This window comes from Rhineura floridana, chromosome 1, assembly GCF_030035675.1.
Source record: "Rhineura floridana isolate rRhiFlo1 chromosome 1, rRhiFlo1.hap2, whole genome shotgun sequence".
NCBI classification, from domain to species: domain Eukaryota; kingdom Metazoa; phylum Chordata; class Lepidosauria; order Squamata; family Rhineuridae; genus Rhineura; species Rhineura floridana.
In genome coordinates, this window is record NC_084480.1 from 321,841,223 (window position 1) to 321,854,769 (window position 13,547).

General features: G+C 51.3%; 1 protein-coding gene across 6 annotated transcripts in view; it reads left to right on the plus strand.

Moving 5' to 3' along the window:
* Positions 1-10,298, plus strand: part of SLC52A2 (solute carrier family 52 member 2) — a 21,084-nt gene extending 10,786 nt beyond the window's left edge. For all 6 annotated transcript variants that reach the window (XM_061607180.1, XM_061607177.1, XM_061607179.1 and 3 more), the window contains exons 3-6: positions 640-778; positions 3,126-4,008; positions 7,000-7,123; positions 7,670-10,298. In XM_061607180.1, the coding sequence (XP_061463164.1) occupies positions 649-778; positions 3,126-4,008; positions 7,000-7,123; positions 7,670-7,882 (1,350 nt within the window). In that variant the 5' untranslated portion in view covers positions 640-648 and the 3' untranslated portion in view covers positions 7,883-10,298. The remainder of the gene's footprint in view (positions 1-639; positions 779-3,125; positions 4,009-6,999; positions 7,124-7,669) is intronic.
* The last annotated feature ends 3,249 nt before the right edge of the window (positions 10,299-13,547 follow it).

A 13,547-nucleotide genomic window follows, 5' to 3' on the forward strand; every position in this document is an offset into this window, starting at 1 on the left:
GTTCTTCAGCTCAACTTTCCCCAAATGCCAAGAAGAAAAGGTACATCTCAGTTGACTCTGAAAGCTGGATCACAAGAGGGGCAACTATGTTCCACACCTGGGTGGCCACAACTGAGAAGGCCCTTCTCTGAGCTCTTGCTCTGTGAACTATATTTGTGGGTCTCTTCTGCAGATCTCGAGAGATTGGTTAACAGGCACTTGGAGGAGGCATTCTGTCATATACTTTGTTCCCAAGCCGCCATATAGGCCTTTATACACCTTAGAATGGGCCTGATAGCCAACAAGCAGCCAAAGCAGCCCCTAAAGGTTGGTGGCATATAATCCCACTATGTGGCACCAGTTACCAACTTGGCTGCCACATTCTGCACCAGCTGCAGCTTCCAAATCATCAAGAGCAGCCCCATGTATGGCACATAGCAATAGTCTAGACAAGCGCATGTACCGTTGTTGCTAGGTCACCCTGGTGGAAGATCCCTCTCCTGGGGAAGGCTGTTCTAATTGGTGGCAACAAAGAGAGCGGTGGGGTCGGGATAACATCCAAGGGAGGCATGCCAGCAAATGCAGTTGCATGCTCTTGGGTTCCATGGCAGCTGAAGGCAAAGGTCACATTCAGTTTTCTCCTCCTCTCTTCCTCCGCAGGTACAGAGGATGTCTGCCTCCCTGAGCAGCCGGGCAGCGGTCACCCACATGCTTGTGGCCCTCTTTGGGATGGGCTCCTGGGTCTCGATTAACTCCCTGTGGGTGGAGCTCCCTGTGGTGGTGAAGATGCTGCCGGAAGGTGAGGGGCTGGGGCAGCTGCGGGAGGAGAGGAAGGGGCTGGGGCAGAGTTCGGAGCCCTGGTCTGGCTGGCTGGGCAGGAAATGGGCAAACGCTGTAAAGGAGCTGCCTGTGTGGGCGTCTCTGGGATGCAGGGGAGTGGGAAGGGGTGAGGGTGGTGGGCCCAGCTCCTGAGGGGGAGGGTGGAGGGGTGCCAGACAAATGCCACCCTTCTGGCGTTGGGAGGGCCTTTGATATCCTGGCTGGCTGGGGGGGTCCAGGGCTCAGCCTAAGAGAAGAATGTGGAAGTCCCTCCCCTTAAATATTAGACAGGCACCATCTCTGTTATCTTTTCGACACCTATTGAAGACCTTCCGCTTCCAACAAGCCTTTTAAGTTGAGACCTTGTCCCAGGCTGCTTCTGTGTTAGAATTGCTTTTAATATGTTTTCTTTAATAATATGTTTTTAACCTTTTTTGTTTTTAAGTATGTTTTTGAAGCTTTTTAAAAATGTTTTTAATGTTTTGTTTTAATTGAATTTTAAGGTCTGTTTTTATGATGTTTTGAAGTGTTTTTAGCGTTTCTGTTTGCCACCCTGGGCTCCTGCTGGGAGGAGGGGCGGGGTATAACTCATAATAATAATAATAATAATAATAATAATAATAATAATAATAATAATAATAAAAAAACGTGCCCAACTCAAGGTCGCGTCTGAGCAGGCCCCAAGGAGAGGACTGAGCGCAGGGGAGGGCAGCCTCAGGACAGGGGCCGTGGGGGGGCAAAGGCAGCCCTTCTGGCCTCCAGGACTCTCCCCGCACCACAGCCCTGGCCAGCCCTGGGTCGCGCCCTCATGGAGTGCTCTTGCCTGGTTAGAACGTATCCTTAACGGTGAGAATGCTTGTGGCTTGCCTGGATGGAAGATAGGGCGGTATACGCAAGCGTGTGTAGCTGCTAGTCTGCCGTAAAATGGACGCCTTCTGGAGGAAGGGCGGGAGATAAATTTAATAAATAAATATAATCAGCATTCATTACGTCACACGTTTTTGCTTCTGGCTCCGTCCATCACTGGCATGTGGCCCCCAGAAGGTTGGCCAGAAGGGAATGTGGCCCTTGGGCTGAAAACGGTTCCCTGCCCCTGCTTTCCCTGGGGCCATCTGCTCCATGGGCTGCACCCGAAGGTGAAGGGCAGGGGTTGCAACCGTTTGGTTGGGCCTGGAAGCAGACATTATCGGTGGTGGCCCCTCCCTCTGTAGCCGGCACAGAGGACATGAAAGAGGAGCCAGACTCACACTCTGCACCTGCCTGACAGACACTCAGGAGCAGTGAAAAGCTCTGCTGCGGTCGCCGCCACCATGTTTTGTAAGTTCCAGTGCAGAGAGAGAGGCTGTCCCTCTCCAAGGCTGTCTGTGCATGCCATAGGCTCAGCGGAAGGGTGGGGTTGGTTCCCCTTCTTGGTGGCGGCAGTGCACACGCAGAGTTCTTTTCAGCGCACAAAGAACTTCAAGGAGGTGTCCTCCTTTGTTGTCATTTGGGGATGAGAGTCAAGGAACGCACCTTCTCGAAGACCAACGGGCTTAAAGTGTCTCCATGTTGACCTCTGCCTCCTGTACAAGCTGCCAGGCATGGCAAAAGCAGGGAGTGCAATAAAGAAAACATTATTTGCAGTGTCCCCTGTGGGATGGTGGGACTCGTGCTCCTTTCCTTTAAAAAAGAGTAAAATGGGGAGGCTCCCTGTGATCCACTTTTCTGTGTGAGAGCTCTTTGTTCTCAGCAAGGGCTGCCCCTCCTGGCATCCTTGGAGCATCACGCTGACCGCTTCGTATGAGGCACAGAGCACGGGAGACAAAGAGGCCTTTCTTGCTCCCGCTTTTGGTCCAGGAGGTGTGGAAGTAACGCCTCTCTCTTCTGCCCATGGAAGACAGCCATGCAGTTGTGGTGTGGGGGACATTTTGTCTTCCAGCGGAAAAGGAGACCCAAGTTTCTCCGTGCAGGCTAAGTTATACCTCTGACTATAAGCACGTTCAGCTTGTACTCCCTGTTTTAATGGCAGTGGCTGGGAGGTCTGGCTCCTTTGCCAAAAGCTGAGTGGCAGGGAGGCAGGAGGCAAGGAAGAGTGAGGCTTGCTTGAGGGATAGAATCATAGAATAGTAGAGTTGGAAGGGGCCTATAAGGCCATCGAGTCCAACCCCCTGCCCAAGGCAGGATGCAGAGTAGGAGCTATGCTGAGGGAGGGAAGACATAGACTAGGAGATGCCAGGATAGCCAAAGTGATATTCTGAGCTTTCAGAAGCTCTTTTTAAAAGGGGGGGGGAATAGGGGTAGGTTGCAGGGATCCTTGGGCAGTCTAACTTTGTGCCTCCTTTTCCCAGGCTGGAACCTCCCTGCCTACCTGTCTGTCCTGATTGCCCTGGGCAACGTAGGCCCCGTGAGCGTGACCCTGACTCACCACTTTGCACCGGGGCGGCTGAAGGAGCGGTGGCTGATCCACGCCATCCAGGGGTTGGCCGCGGTGGCTGCTCTCTTCCTGGCGCTCTTCTGGGATCACACGGCCACGGTCGCTGGGCAGCCGCGCAGCCTGGCGTACCTGGTGCTGGCCTTTGTGATGGCGCTGGTGTGCTGCACCTCCAACGTCTCCTTCCTGCCCTTCATGTACCAGTTTCCACAGCTCTTCATCCACACCTTCTTCATCGGGCAGGGCCTTAGCGCCCTCCTCCCCTGCGTGCTTGCCCTGGGCCAGGGGGTGGGGCAGCTGCAGTGCCTGAATGGCACAGACGGCAGGCCGTCCCAGCCGCACTACCTGGAGGAGAACTTCTCGGCCACCACCTACTTCTGGCTGCTGCTTGCCCTGCTGGTCATCTCGGCACTCTCCTTCCTGGCTCTGGTGGTGTGTCGCAGCCGCGGTAGCACTGCTGAGGAGAAGAGCTCCTCCAAGGACAGCATGGAGACAGAGGAGACCTTCCCACTGCCCTCCGAGAACATGCCCACCTCTGAACACTCCACAGAGGTTGCTGCTGCTGCTGCTGCTGCAGAAGAAGAACCTGCCAAGCCACAGGCTGCCACGTTCTGGACAGGGAGAAACATATACCTGCTGGTGCTCCTGGGGGTCTCCAATGCACTGACCAATGGAGTCCTCCCTTCCGTGCAGAGCTACTCCTGCCTGCCCTATGGGGTCATGGCCTATCACTTGTCTGTGGTGCTCAGCAACATTGGCAACCCTGTGGCCTGCTTCCTCGCCATGTTCCTGCTGTGCAGGTGGGTGAGCGGGGGGCCGGTGCCCTTGGGACTGGGGGCGCAGTGCCTTTGGCTGCTGTTGCAGAGTCACGGCACCCTCTGATCGTCCTTGCTGCATGTTTGAATGGCAGAGAGAATCCTCCTGGCCAGGATTCTGTGCTCTTTCCCACAAAACGGAGGGAATCGTATTCATTCACTGGGTGTGGGGAGTCAGTCTTACTCCTGTTTTACAGAAGGGGAGGGCCGTAACTCGGTGGGGAAGGTCCCTGGTTCAGAAAGGGCTGGGAGAGGCTCCCTGCCTGAAACCCGAGGGAGCTGCTCCCAGTGGACAATACTGAGCACGATCCAGAGCTTGGAAAAGTTACTTTTTTTAAACTACAACTCCCATCAGCCCCAGCCAGCATGGCCACTGGATTGGGCTGGTGGGAGTTGTAGTTCAAAAAAGTAACTTTTCCAAGCTCTGCGATGGACCCATGGCCTGACTCCGTATAAGGCCATTTCCTGCGCTTGGGAAGGCAGAATCTAACACCGAGTGTGCAGGGAGTTTGGGGGGTAGAAGCTTGGGTGGTTTCTCTTTGTCCTTCAGGAGTGAGGCAGGCAATGAGCATTTAATATTTCCTGGATTGCCACATATGCAGCCAAAGGCTGTTGACTGAACAAGCGTCTTGTGATGTGTTGCCCAGCCTATCCTTTAGGCACATGAATTTCCCGGAGCTGCTGGGGCTGTTCTTGGAAGAGCAACCCACCCACCCACACGCAGGAGGACACATGTGCGCACGCATGCTCACAGACAGATTCAGACTAGAACAGTGGTCCTTAACCTTTTCCACTGCCAGCACCCTTGGATTTCCAAAATATGCTCTTGCATCCCCTGAAAAAATACTGTTCATTTTTATTTTATTTTAATGTATGTTTTAGCCTAACTTAGCTAAGATAAATGACAGTTTTCCAAAATCTTTGGTTGTGCCTCGCACCCCTAGAAAAAGTGTCTCGTACCCCCAGGGGTACATGCACCCCAGGTTAAGAACCGCCGGACTAGAGGGTGCCAGATTGAGAGCCTGAAAGCCAGCCTACGATGGAACCTTTAGGGGGGATGTTTCGTAAATTTATAAACCGCTCGTAAAACGAAATGTTCCCAGGATGACGATTCTGGTTCCCATTATGACTTACTGCTTATATCCGTTCTGCTGTCGTGCTGCCTGTTTTCTCAGGTGGGAAAGGTGAGGCAGAGAGAGACTTATCTAAGGCCACACAGCAAGTCCATGGCAGAAAGGGGATTTGAAGCCAGTCCAGATATGACACTGTCAATAAGGCTGCGCTATCTCTGTGTGTAATAACAGCAGTGCGTTTTGAGTGCTCACTTACATTTTCTCAGCCTGAGGCCTCACGTAGATTTTTTCCAGAGCTTGGAAAAGTTACTTTTTTGAACTACAACTCCCATCAGCCCCAGCCAGCATGGCCACTGGATTGGGCTGATGGGAGTTGTAGTTCAAAAAAGTAACTTGTCCAAGCTCTGATTTTCTCAGCCTCAGACCGGGATTTGGGGAAAGGGAGCTGAGAGGGTGGGATGCTGAGAGGGTGGGGAGCTTGCCAAAACCTAGAGAATTCATGATGGAGATAGCAGCGCAGTTCACATGCTGAGCCACCACTAACCCGGCTTTCACATAAACCTGCAGCCCGAGCTCTCCGGAATCCAAACTTTAGGTTATGGTGGAACTCCCAGCATAGTTTTCTGACCCTAATGACCCTCTTCTGTCCCCCACCCCTGCCCCCAGTCATCTGAGCAGCTGTAAGTTGCATATTTCATTGTTCCTTTACGTTCTGTGCCATCTCATAACCAGAGTTCTGCAAAGAAACAAAAGCCACAAGTTTCCCCCTTATAATAGCAGCTCTGGGGTGGGGAATGATTTGGGTTGGGGTCGCAGCATGGGGGCAAAGGGGCAGACCTGCACTGCGGCCTTGCTCCAAAAAACCACCCAACAGCGGCTACTTTTACAAAAAGAAAAGTGCAGTTTTGCCCTGAAATATGGGCCTTGCTGTGAGCAAAATCCCTAGAGAATTGTAAACAGTGACAGTCTCTGTGAGCTGAGACCACCCCACTGGATCACCAGCAGGCAGCAAATGGCTCTCCTGGAACATTGCGGGATGGACAAATAAATGTTCAGACCCACTTTTTCTAGAATATGTTAGAACGCAGGACATTATATTGCTTCAGGAGACTTGGCTTGTTGAGGAAGTGGCTCCTGGGGGTTTTGTGGCTTATCCGCTTGCTGTAGTTCCTAGTGTGGCAGGCGGCCGCCCTAAAGGGGGTCTAGCGACGCTAATTGCCGCCAAACTAGGAGGTGCGCACAGGAGACTGGTAAATCTTGAAAACATGGCTTCTGCGATACTCCTAGTGGGCCACCCTAGATAGTTTCTGATAATTAATGTTTATCTTCCTCCCCTTTCTCGAAAATCCGAAATTGAGCAGCATTGGGTCAAATTGGAAGAATATGTCTCCAATTTGACCATTGATTATCCTGATGCCTATGTCTTAATTGCAGGCGATTTTAATGCTAGAATTGGCCCGGATGAGGAAACCCTTTACGTGCATTTTCATGTATGCCCACCGAGCTTGGAGAGGGACTATGGTAACACAAATAGACAATCTAAAGATATGAGATGCAATCTAGCTGGACTACGCCTTCTCCAGATGGCCAACAATTTAGAGCTGAACATTTTGAATGGGGCCATGGAGGGAGACAGGCCTGACGAGTTGCAGTGGGCAAAGGTTCTTCTCTCACAGACCCTCTTGGCTGCCCGTGGGAGTTCTTTAACTACTGGCTTCCTGCCAGACTGGGAGAAGTTGGGGGCAGGGGGGGGAGTGTGTGTCTCCCTCACACACACATACACACACACCAACAACAACCTGAAGGCAGGGGAAGTGCACTCCGTTTAGTTCTTGAGTTCAGGCCACCTTCTCTGTAACAGATCCAGCTTTCAGCTAATTGCTTGCTTGTCTGCCTCTGACAGGTCTTCCCTGGGCCTGAGCATCATCTCTGCTGTGGGGGGGGTGTTTGGAGCTTACCTGATGGTGCTGGCGGCGTTCAGCCCCTGCCCTCCGCTGGTGGGCAGCCCTGTAGGAGTTGCTCTGGTGGTGAGTATGGCAGCTGTCCTGGCTGAGTCCTTGACTGGGGCAACGGCCCTTCCGCCAAAGAGCTGCAAAGTCCATGCCCTCCCTCTAGACAGGACCAGAGCTTGGCCCCTTTTTCAGGCCTGGCTGTAGGAAAGCGCCTGTAGACTTCTGTTCTGCAGTGGTAGCAGTGCGCCAAGGCCAAGGCTGCCTGCATTCACCAAAATGAGGATGGGTTCCCATACCCTTTCAGCCACAAAGCTCTTGGGATGACTGTGGGCCAGGCACTGGTCTGCCTTCCTCGCCTACCTCCGTTGCTGTGAGAATAACATGGGGGCTGTTGGAGAGAAGACCATGCCAGTTGCCTTAGAGTCCCTTGGAGAAAAGGCAGGACAGAAATGCCACTCAAGTGTCAAATGGCTGCTGTGGAAGTTAGGCCAAAGCCACAATCCCGTCTAAATCTCTCAGCCCCCTTCCACAGTTCTGTGTCCTCTGCCACCTCCTCCCCCCTGCTGCCCACCTGGCCGTCCTGGGGCTGTTCTGCAACGCAGCGTTTTCTTCTCTTGGCAGGTGATCTCCTGGATCCTCTTCATGGGTCTCTTCTCCTACCTGAAGGTGGTGATTGGCAGCTTGCTGCACGAGGCTGGCCACGCTGCCCTGGTCTGGTGTGGCGCCATCATCCAGGTGGGCTCGCTGCTGGGGGCCCTCGTCATGTTCCCCCTCACCAGCGTTTACGACCTCTTCCACCGCGGGATGGACTGTGTGAACAACTGCAGTGCGTGAGCGCAGGGGCGAGGAGGCCGTGAGGCTCCAGAAGAGGACTCGCTGCCGCGCCTGCTGGTGAAGGGGCCATGCCATGCCAGCTCTCTCCCGTGGTGGTCCTTCGCAGGAGCACTTTCAGGGGTAGTCTTGGCAACATGGGGGATGTCTGTGACCTTTTCCAAGTCGGGTGGAGGACCTCCCCTTCTAGACAGACAGGTGGCCCTTCTGGGAAGTTCTCCTCCAGTTCACCCAGCACTGCTAATGAACCCTCCTGTGCTGTGGCCCCCTGCAGAGGAGAAAGGCTGTGGTGGCAGAAAAAGAAGGGGAAGCGGGGTGTATTCCCTCTGCCCCTGCATTTCTTCCTGCCCCTTCTGCGTAGGCTTCGGCTAGTTGTAGCCAGTCTGCAAAGAGGTTTGTCCCTCAGCCCCCTGGAAGGAGTGTGCATGTGCACCTCTGAAGCGGGGAGGGGGCCTGCAGCTCCTTTTCTTGTTTATGAGGGAGGGGCGCTGCTTTCTTCCTCCCCTGGGCACCACCATGCCTTAACTACAGAGCTTTTTTCTGTGAGACCAAAGCTGCCCCCGCCCCCTGGGATGCCTTGCCCTCTCCAAACTGCCTTGCCTCCTCCCTGTCGGGGATCCAGGCCCTTTGAACCTCTTGGGTGTAGTGATGGATGAGGGCTTCAAAGGGGATACCTGATGCCAGGCGGGAAGGTGGCTGCAGTGTGGCACTGTGGAGGGGCCGCAGAGCTTGGACAAGTTACTCTTTTGAACTACAACTCCCATCAGCCCCAGCCAGCATGGCCACTGGATTGGGCTGATGGGAGTTGTAGTTCAAAAAGGTAACTTTTCCAAGCTCTGGGAGGGGGTGGGGCACTACCTTGAAACTGGCAGACGGTTATAGGGGAGACCATGGAAAATGTTCATCAGGGGCCTCCTTTTTTTTAATTGAGACTGCTCACTTAAGTGCTTTGTGGTCTGCATCTTCTGGGAGCGGCCTGGTGCTTGTGGGGTGGGTGGACAGACAAGGATGGCAAAAGTGAGGCTATCTAGAATGGGCCAGATTACATGATCTCATGCAGCTGTGCTAGTTAACACTCCCCGCATTCTGCATTAGCTGCACCCTTCAACCCAATCGCTGGGGAACTGGAAATAGGCCTTCCGCTTCACTGTGGCAACTTTGGCCTCCAGTGATGAGGTGGCATCAAGGAGCACTCCCCGGCTTTGGATCTGATCTTTCAAGGTGAGTGCAGACTCACCCAGAAGAGACCAGTCACTCAGTGTTTGGACATGGGTACCCCAATCACAGCACTCATCCAGCCAGTTACCAGTCACAGACACTGGATGCGCAGCTGCACAGCTTCACCTGATTCCGATGGAACGGATATGCAGCCTTGGGTGTCATCAGCATACACTACATCAGATTATTACTCCCAAAGGCTCCATATATTTTATTTATTTATTAGAATATTTATAAACTGACAACTCATTTTAAAATGTCACAATAATGTACAATAAAATCATTAAAATACCATAAAATTCTAAAATAGAACAAATGACCAACACGGAATCAAATTCTTCAAAAAAAATGAAAGAAAACTGTTTTGAGCAGGGGACAACGCACTGAAATTATAGGGGCCTGCCTGATTTCAAATGTTGGTGCCACTACACTAAAAGCCTTGGGACACGTAGAAACTAAATGAGTATGAAATAACTGTGAGGCAGTGAAATTAGATGTGAGTGTATAGATGTTGACTATCATGGGAAGGGAGACAAAATGCTCTCGCAGGACCCTGAACACTCCAGCAAAGCAGAAGTTCCACAATGCAATTCTCTGGCATCGGTCCTGGAGGTAGGAGCAGAACCACCATAACACCTTGCCTCCCACTCCCAACCGTACAGAGCCTGTCCAGAAGGATGCCAAGATCGATGGCAGGGATCTGGAGCCTGTTTGGCTCTACAGGCCAGATGCTTATCAGGATTGGCTTTGTGGGCCAAATTTGATGGGTGGGTGGGGCGGTGGGGCTGCCTCTGTCAATGACATGACATCACATGATTGACAGACAAGTTGGCCCATCCAGCTGTCAAGATCCTTTATGCAGGTCTCCCGAGCACTGGACAGCCAGCTGGCTGGCTGGTGGGTGGGTGCTTAGGGACTGCAGCATGAGGGCCATTGGTAGCCCTGTGCTCAGTGCTGTAGGAAGCGCTTGTTTCTCTCCTCCCCATCTGAGGCATGTGCAGCTAAACTGAGCATCATTTAACTCCTGCTGGGCACATGCCTCCCAGAGGGAGGGGAGCTGAGGATCTGGGATCAAATGCTGCTGCCTTGGTTGTGCACACCAGTTCCCCCCCGGACCCCGCCCTGGCCCTTGGCTGACCTCATGAGTGATGTCAGTGGTGGGCATGGTTAGGGGGACATGGCCTGGCAGGCCAAACTGGATCCCATGGTGAATGAAGATTGGCCCTCAGGCCAGAGGTAGCCCGCTCCTGGTCAATGGCATCAAAAACATCTGAGAGATCAAGGAGAATTAAAAGGGTTTGACTGTCCCTCTCCTGATACAGATCATCATCTAGGACCCCCTCTCTTAAGGGATACATTCACCAGTTCCTGCATCCACCCAGTCATTTTCCTTCAGCTAGCTTTAGTAAGCCATGATGGTCAAGGTTACAAGTGCTAGGCCAGACCTCCACAAGTGGCTTGTCCACATGATTGGGCCTCATCAACTAAAATTGATCCAGAAAACCCCAGACATGATGGCACCCAAGGCACTTCCTCCTGAACTGTACTGCGGAGTTGTTCAGTCCAAAAGCGAGAACTGTACTCTCTAAGGTAATTTGCAGGTCTCACTCTCTCCCAGAATTTCTTGCCTCTGTTCATAGTGCTGGTTGTTAACGTTTAAAGCCTTGACTAGCTTAGAACCAAAATACTTAAAGGACCGTCTCCTCCTGCCAGATGAGCCTGCCTGCTCTCTTGGGTCATCTGAGGAGGTCCTGTTACATCTCTCGCCCCCATATGAAGCTCAGTTGACTGGACCTTTGTCTGTGTTGCTGCATCCAAGTTACTACAGCATGCTTTGCCCTGGGGGGCCTGCCTGCTTCCATCTCTTGCCTCCTTCCCTTTGCAGCTGGAGGGGGGGTGATGTAGATTTGGGGGGTTGCCGGATTCCCTGCTGCTATTTGTGTCTTGTATTTTTTGCTGTCTCCCTTCTAATGTTGGTTTTATCTTTAATGTTTTGAATTGTTTTATTAATTGTGCTGGGGTAAGCTGCCATGGGTGCCTTTTATATGAGGAAGAAAAACAGGGTTCTTTTTTAAAAATAAAATAAGAAATTTACAAAGCAATCATGTCTACTTGGAAGTAAGTCCCATTTGGATTGAGTAGGGCTTACTCCCAGGTAAGTGGGTATAGGGTTACTGCACTTGTAGCCTCAATCATTCGCTCAATCATTCTGGCTCTTGCTGTTCTGCCTCTATTAGTTTTCTTTTTCTTGATCCAGATAAATGGTTTAATGAGGGGGGGTTGTTTTTATATTATTATTATTTGTTGCTGCTGTAACTACATATTTTTATATTAAAAATGTTTTGGAGTTTGTTTTGAGTCCCCTGCCTGTCTAGGGACATGGAGTGAGGGCACCATGTGTGCAAGTGACTTCTGGCTCTATCTCTAATCCAGGTAAGATGGTGAATAGTTTGAAGATGCCTGGACTCAGTAACAAACCAGACGGGAGCTGATAAACGGCAGCTCAGTCCAGATAAGAGATCTTTCTGTTGGCAGGCAGGGAGCCAAGCTGATCAAGAACCTTGTTTGGGGTGGGGCTGCATGCCTCCTGGAAGAGCAGAGGAGCAGTTTGGAGTTTCCGGTTGCTCCAGCCTTGCAGATGGATGGGCCCAAATCAGCAGCCCACAAGGCCAACGGGCAGGGATTATGTTGATGGGAATTGTAGTCCAACAACATTTGGAGGGCTTCAGGTTCCCCATCCAGGGCTGTCTAGGAAGACTGTTTGGAAACTCCCATTGGCTCAAAATAAGCAGCCAGTTTATTAATTGGGACTTCCCAAACTGGTAACATTTTGCCAGTGCTTAAAGATCTGTACTGGCAAGTAAGCCCAGCTGAAAGTTCTTTTAACTTAAGTGTTGGAAGTGGGGCAAGAGCAACTCCTGTTTTGTTCTTTTGTGTGTATTCCAGAAGGGAGATAGAGTCAGGGTCCTCCAGCTGGCTAGGCTTGCCTGCCTTGACCTGTGCTATGCTCTGACTAACTTCCTTCCCTTGTAAACTGATGTGCTCAGGGAAGCTGACCTGCACCTCCTTCCTTTGTCTTCTTCTTGGACTGTCCAAGGAGAGAGGAGACATCTCTGTCTTTGCTCTCTCTCCTGAGCCATGAGGACAACACCGAAGTCTGGGCATTGCGCCTCCAACTTAGTTACAACTAGGTATGCCTTTCCTGTCTACTATGTATTTCCATAATAAAGTAGCTTTTCTTATTTTACTAAGTCTCAAGTCTCAGTGATCCTGATGCAGGGTAAAAGCCTGCTGCTCAGGTAAATACACACACTGGCACTCGCAGCTCAGACTGCTGAGGACCTCTGCATATATATACATATTTCCATAACACTAAAAAATGCAGGAAGCACCACCCGCTCCCATAACAAACCTGCCCAACCAGAGCATCTCTTTGGGGGCTCGTCTGCCATAGCAGATTTGGGCAAATGGTCACCCGCATGACTGTCTTTTAGGCACAAGTTAACCCTTTCCTCCCCCAGCTTTGAGCAACATACCAATTTATGTTTTATTCCTGATTTATATCTCTGTCTGTTTTGTTGTTCTAATGGAGCTACTTTGGGGATATATTTTTATTTTTTTGTATTTGACCTTTGTGATATGTTTGGGATGTTGTAAATCCCTTAGATTGTATTTGAAGTACAGAGCAATGTATCTCCCGGTTTCTTACGTGTTTTGTTTTTATTGTCCTTATGCTGTTCACCACCATTGTATCTTTTTTCTTCATGGTGGAGGTATAAAAACTTTTGCAAATAAAATCTAAATCTAAATAAATAAATCAAATGTTTTAAATGAATAAAATTAATCCAGCTCAGACTTTGGGTGGACATCAGTTGATAAATGGGCAAAAGGAAGGTCTAATAAACTAGTCTGCCTTTGCTTTTACAATTTAGAGAGGCGAGCAACTTTACCCGCAAAGTGCCTTGCAAACAATTCACAGTGGACCTCTCAAGGGTCTAAGACTCCATTTCCTGGAGTTGATGTAAACAGACCCCTTACAATACGGAAAAGCTCCACCAGACGGCTACTTGAGGATGCGTTGGAGGCAGAGAAGTGGGCCTTCTTCGCTGCCCTCACCGCCACACAGTAGGCACGGTTATGATGTTTTACTCGTGCCCAATCGGCCTCACAGCACGTCTTTCGTCACTTGCGCTCTAGCCGTTATCCAGCCTGTTTCATTGCCCTTAGCTCACTGGTGTACCAGGGTGCAAGCTGGGCTCCACAGTGCCGGAGAGGGTGCTCGGGGGCAACCGTGTCGAGAACCCGACACGCCTCGCTGTTCCACAGCGTGACAAGGGCTTCAACAGGGTCACCTGCTCTATCTACTGGGAACTTTCCCAGGGCATTCAGGAGTCCAGTGGATTCCACTAGGCTCCGGGGGCAGACCATCTTAATCTGTCCACCACCCCTG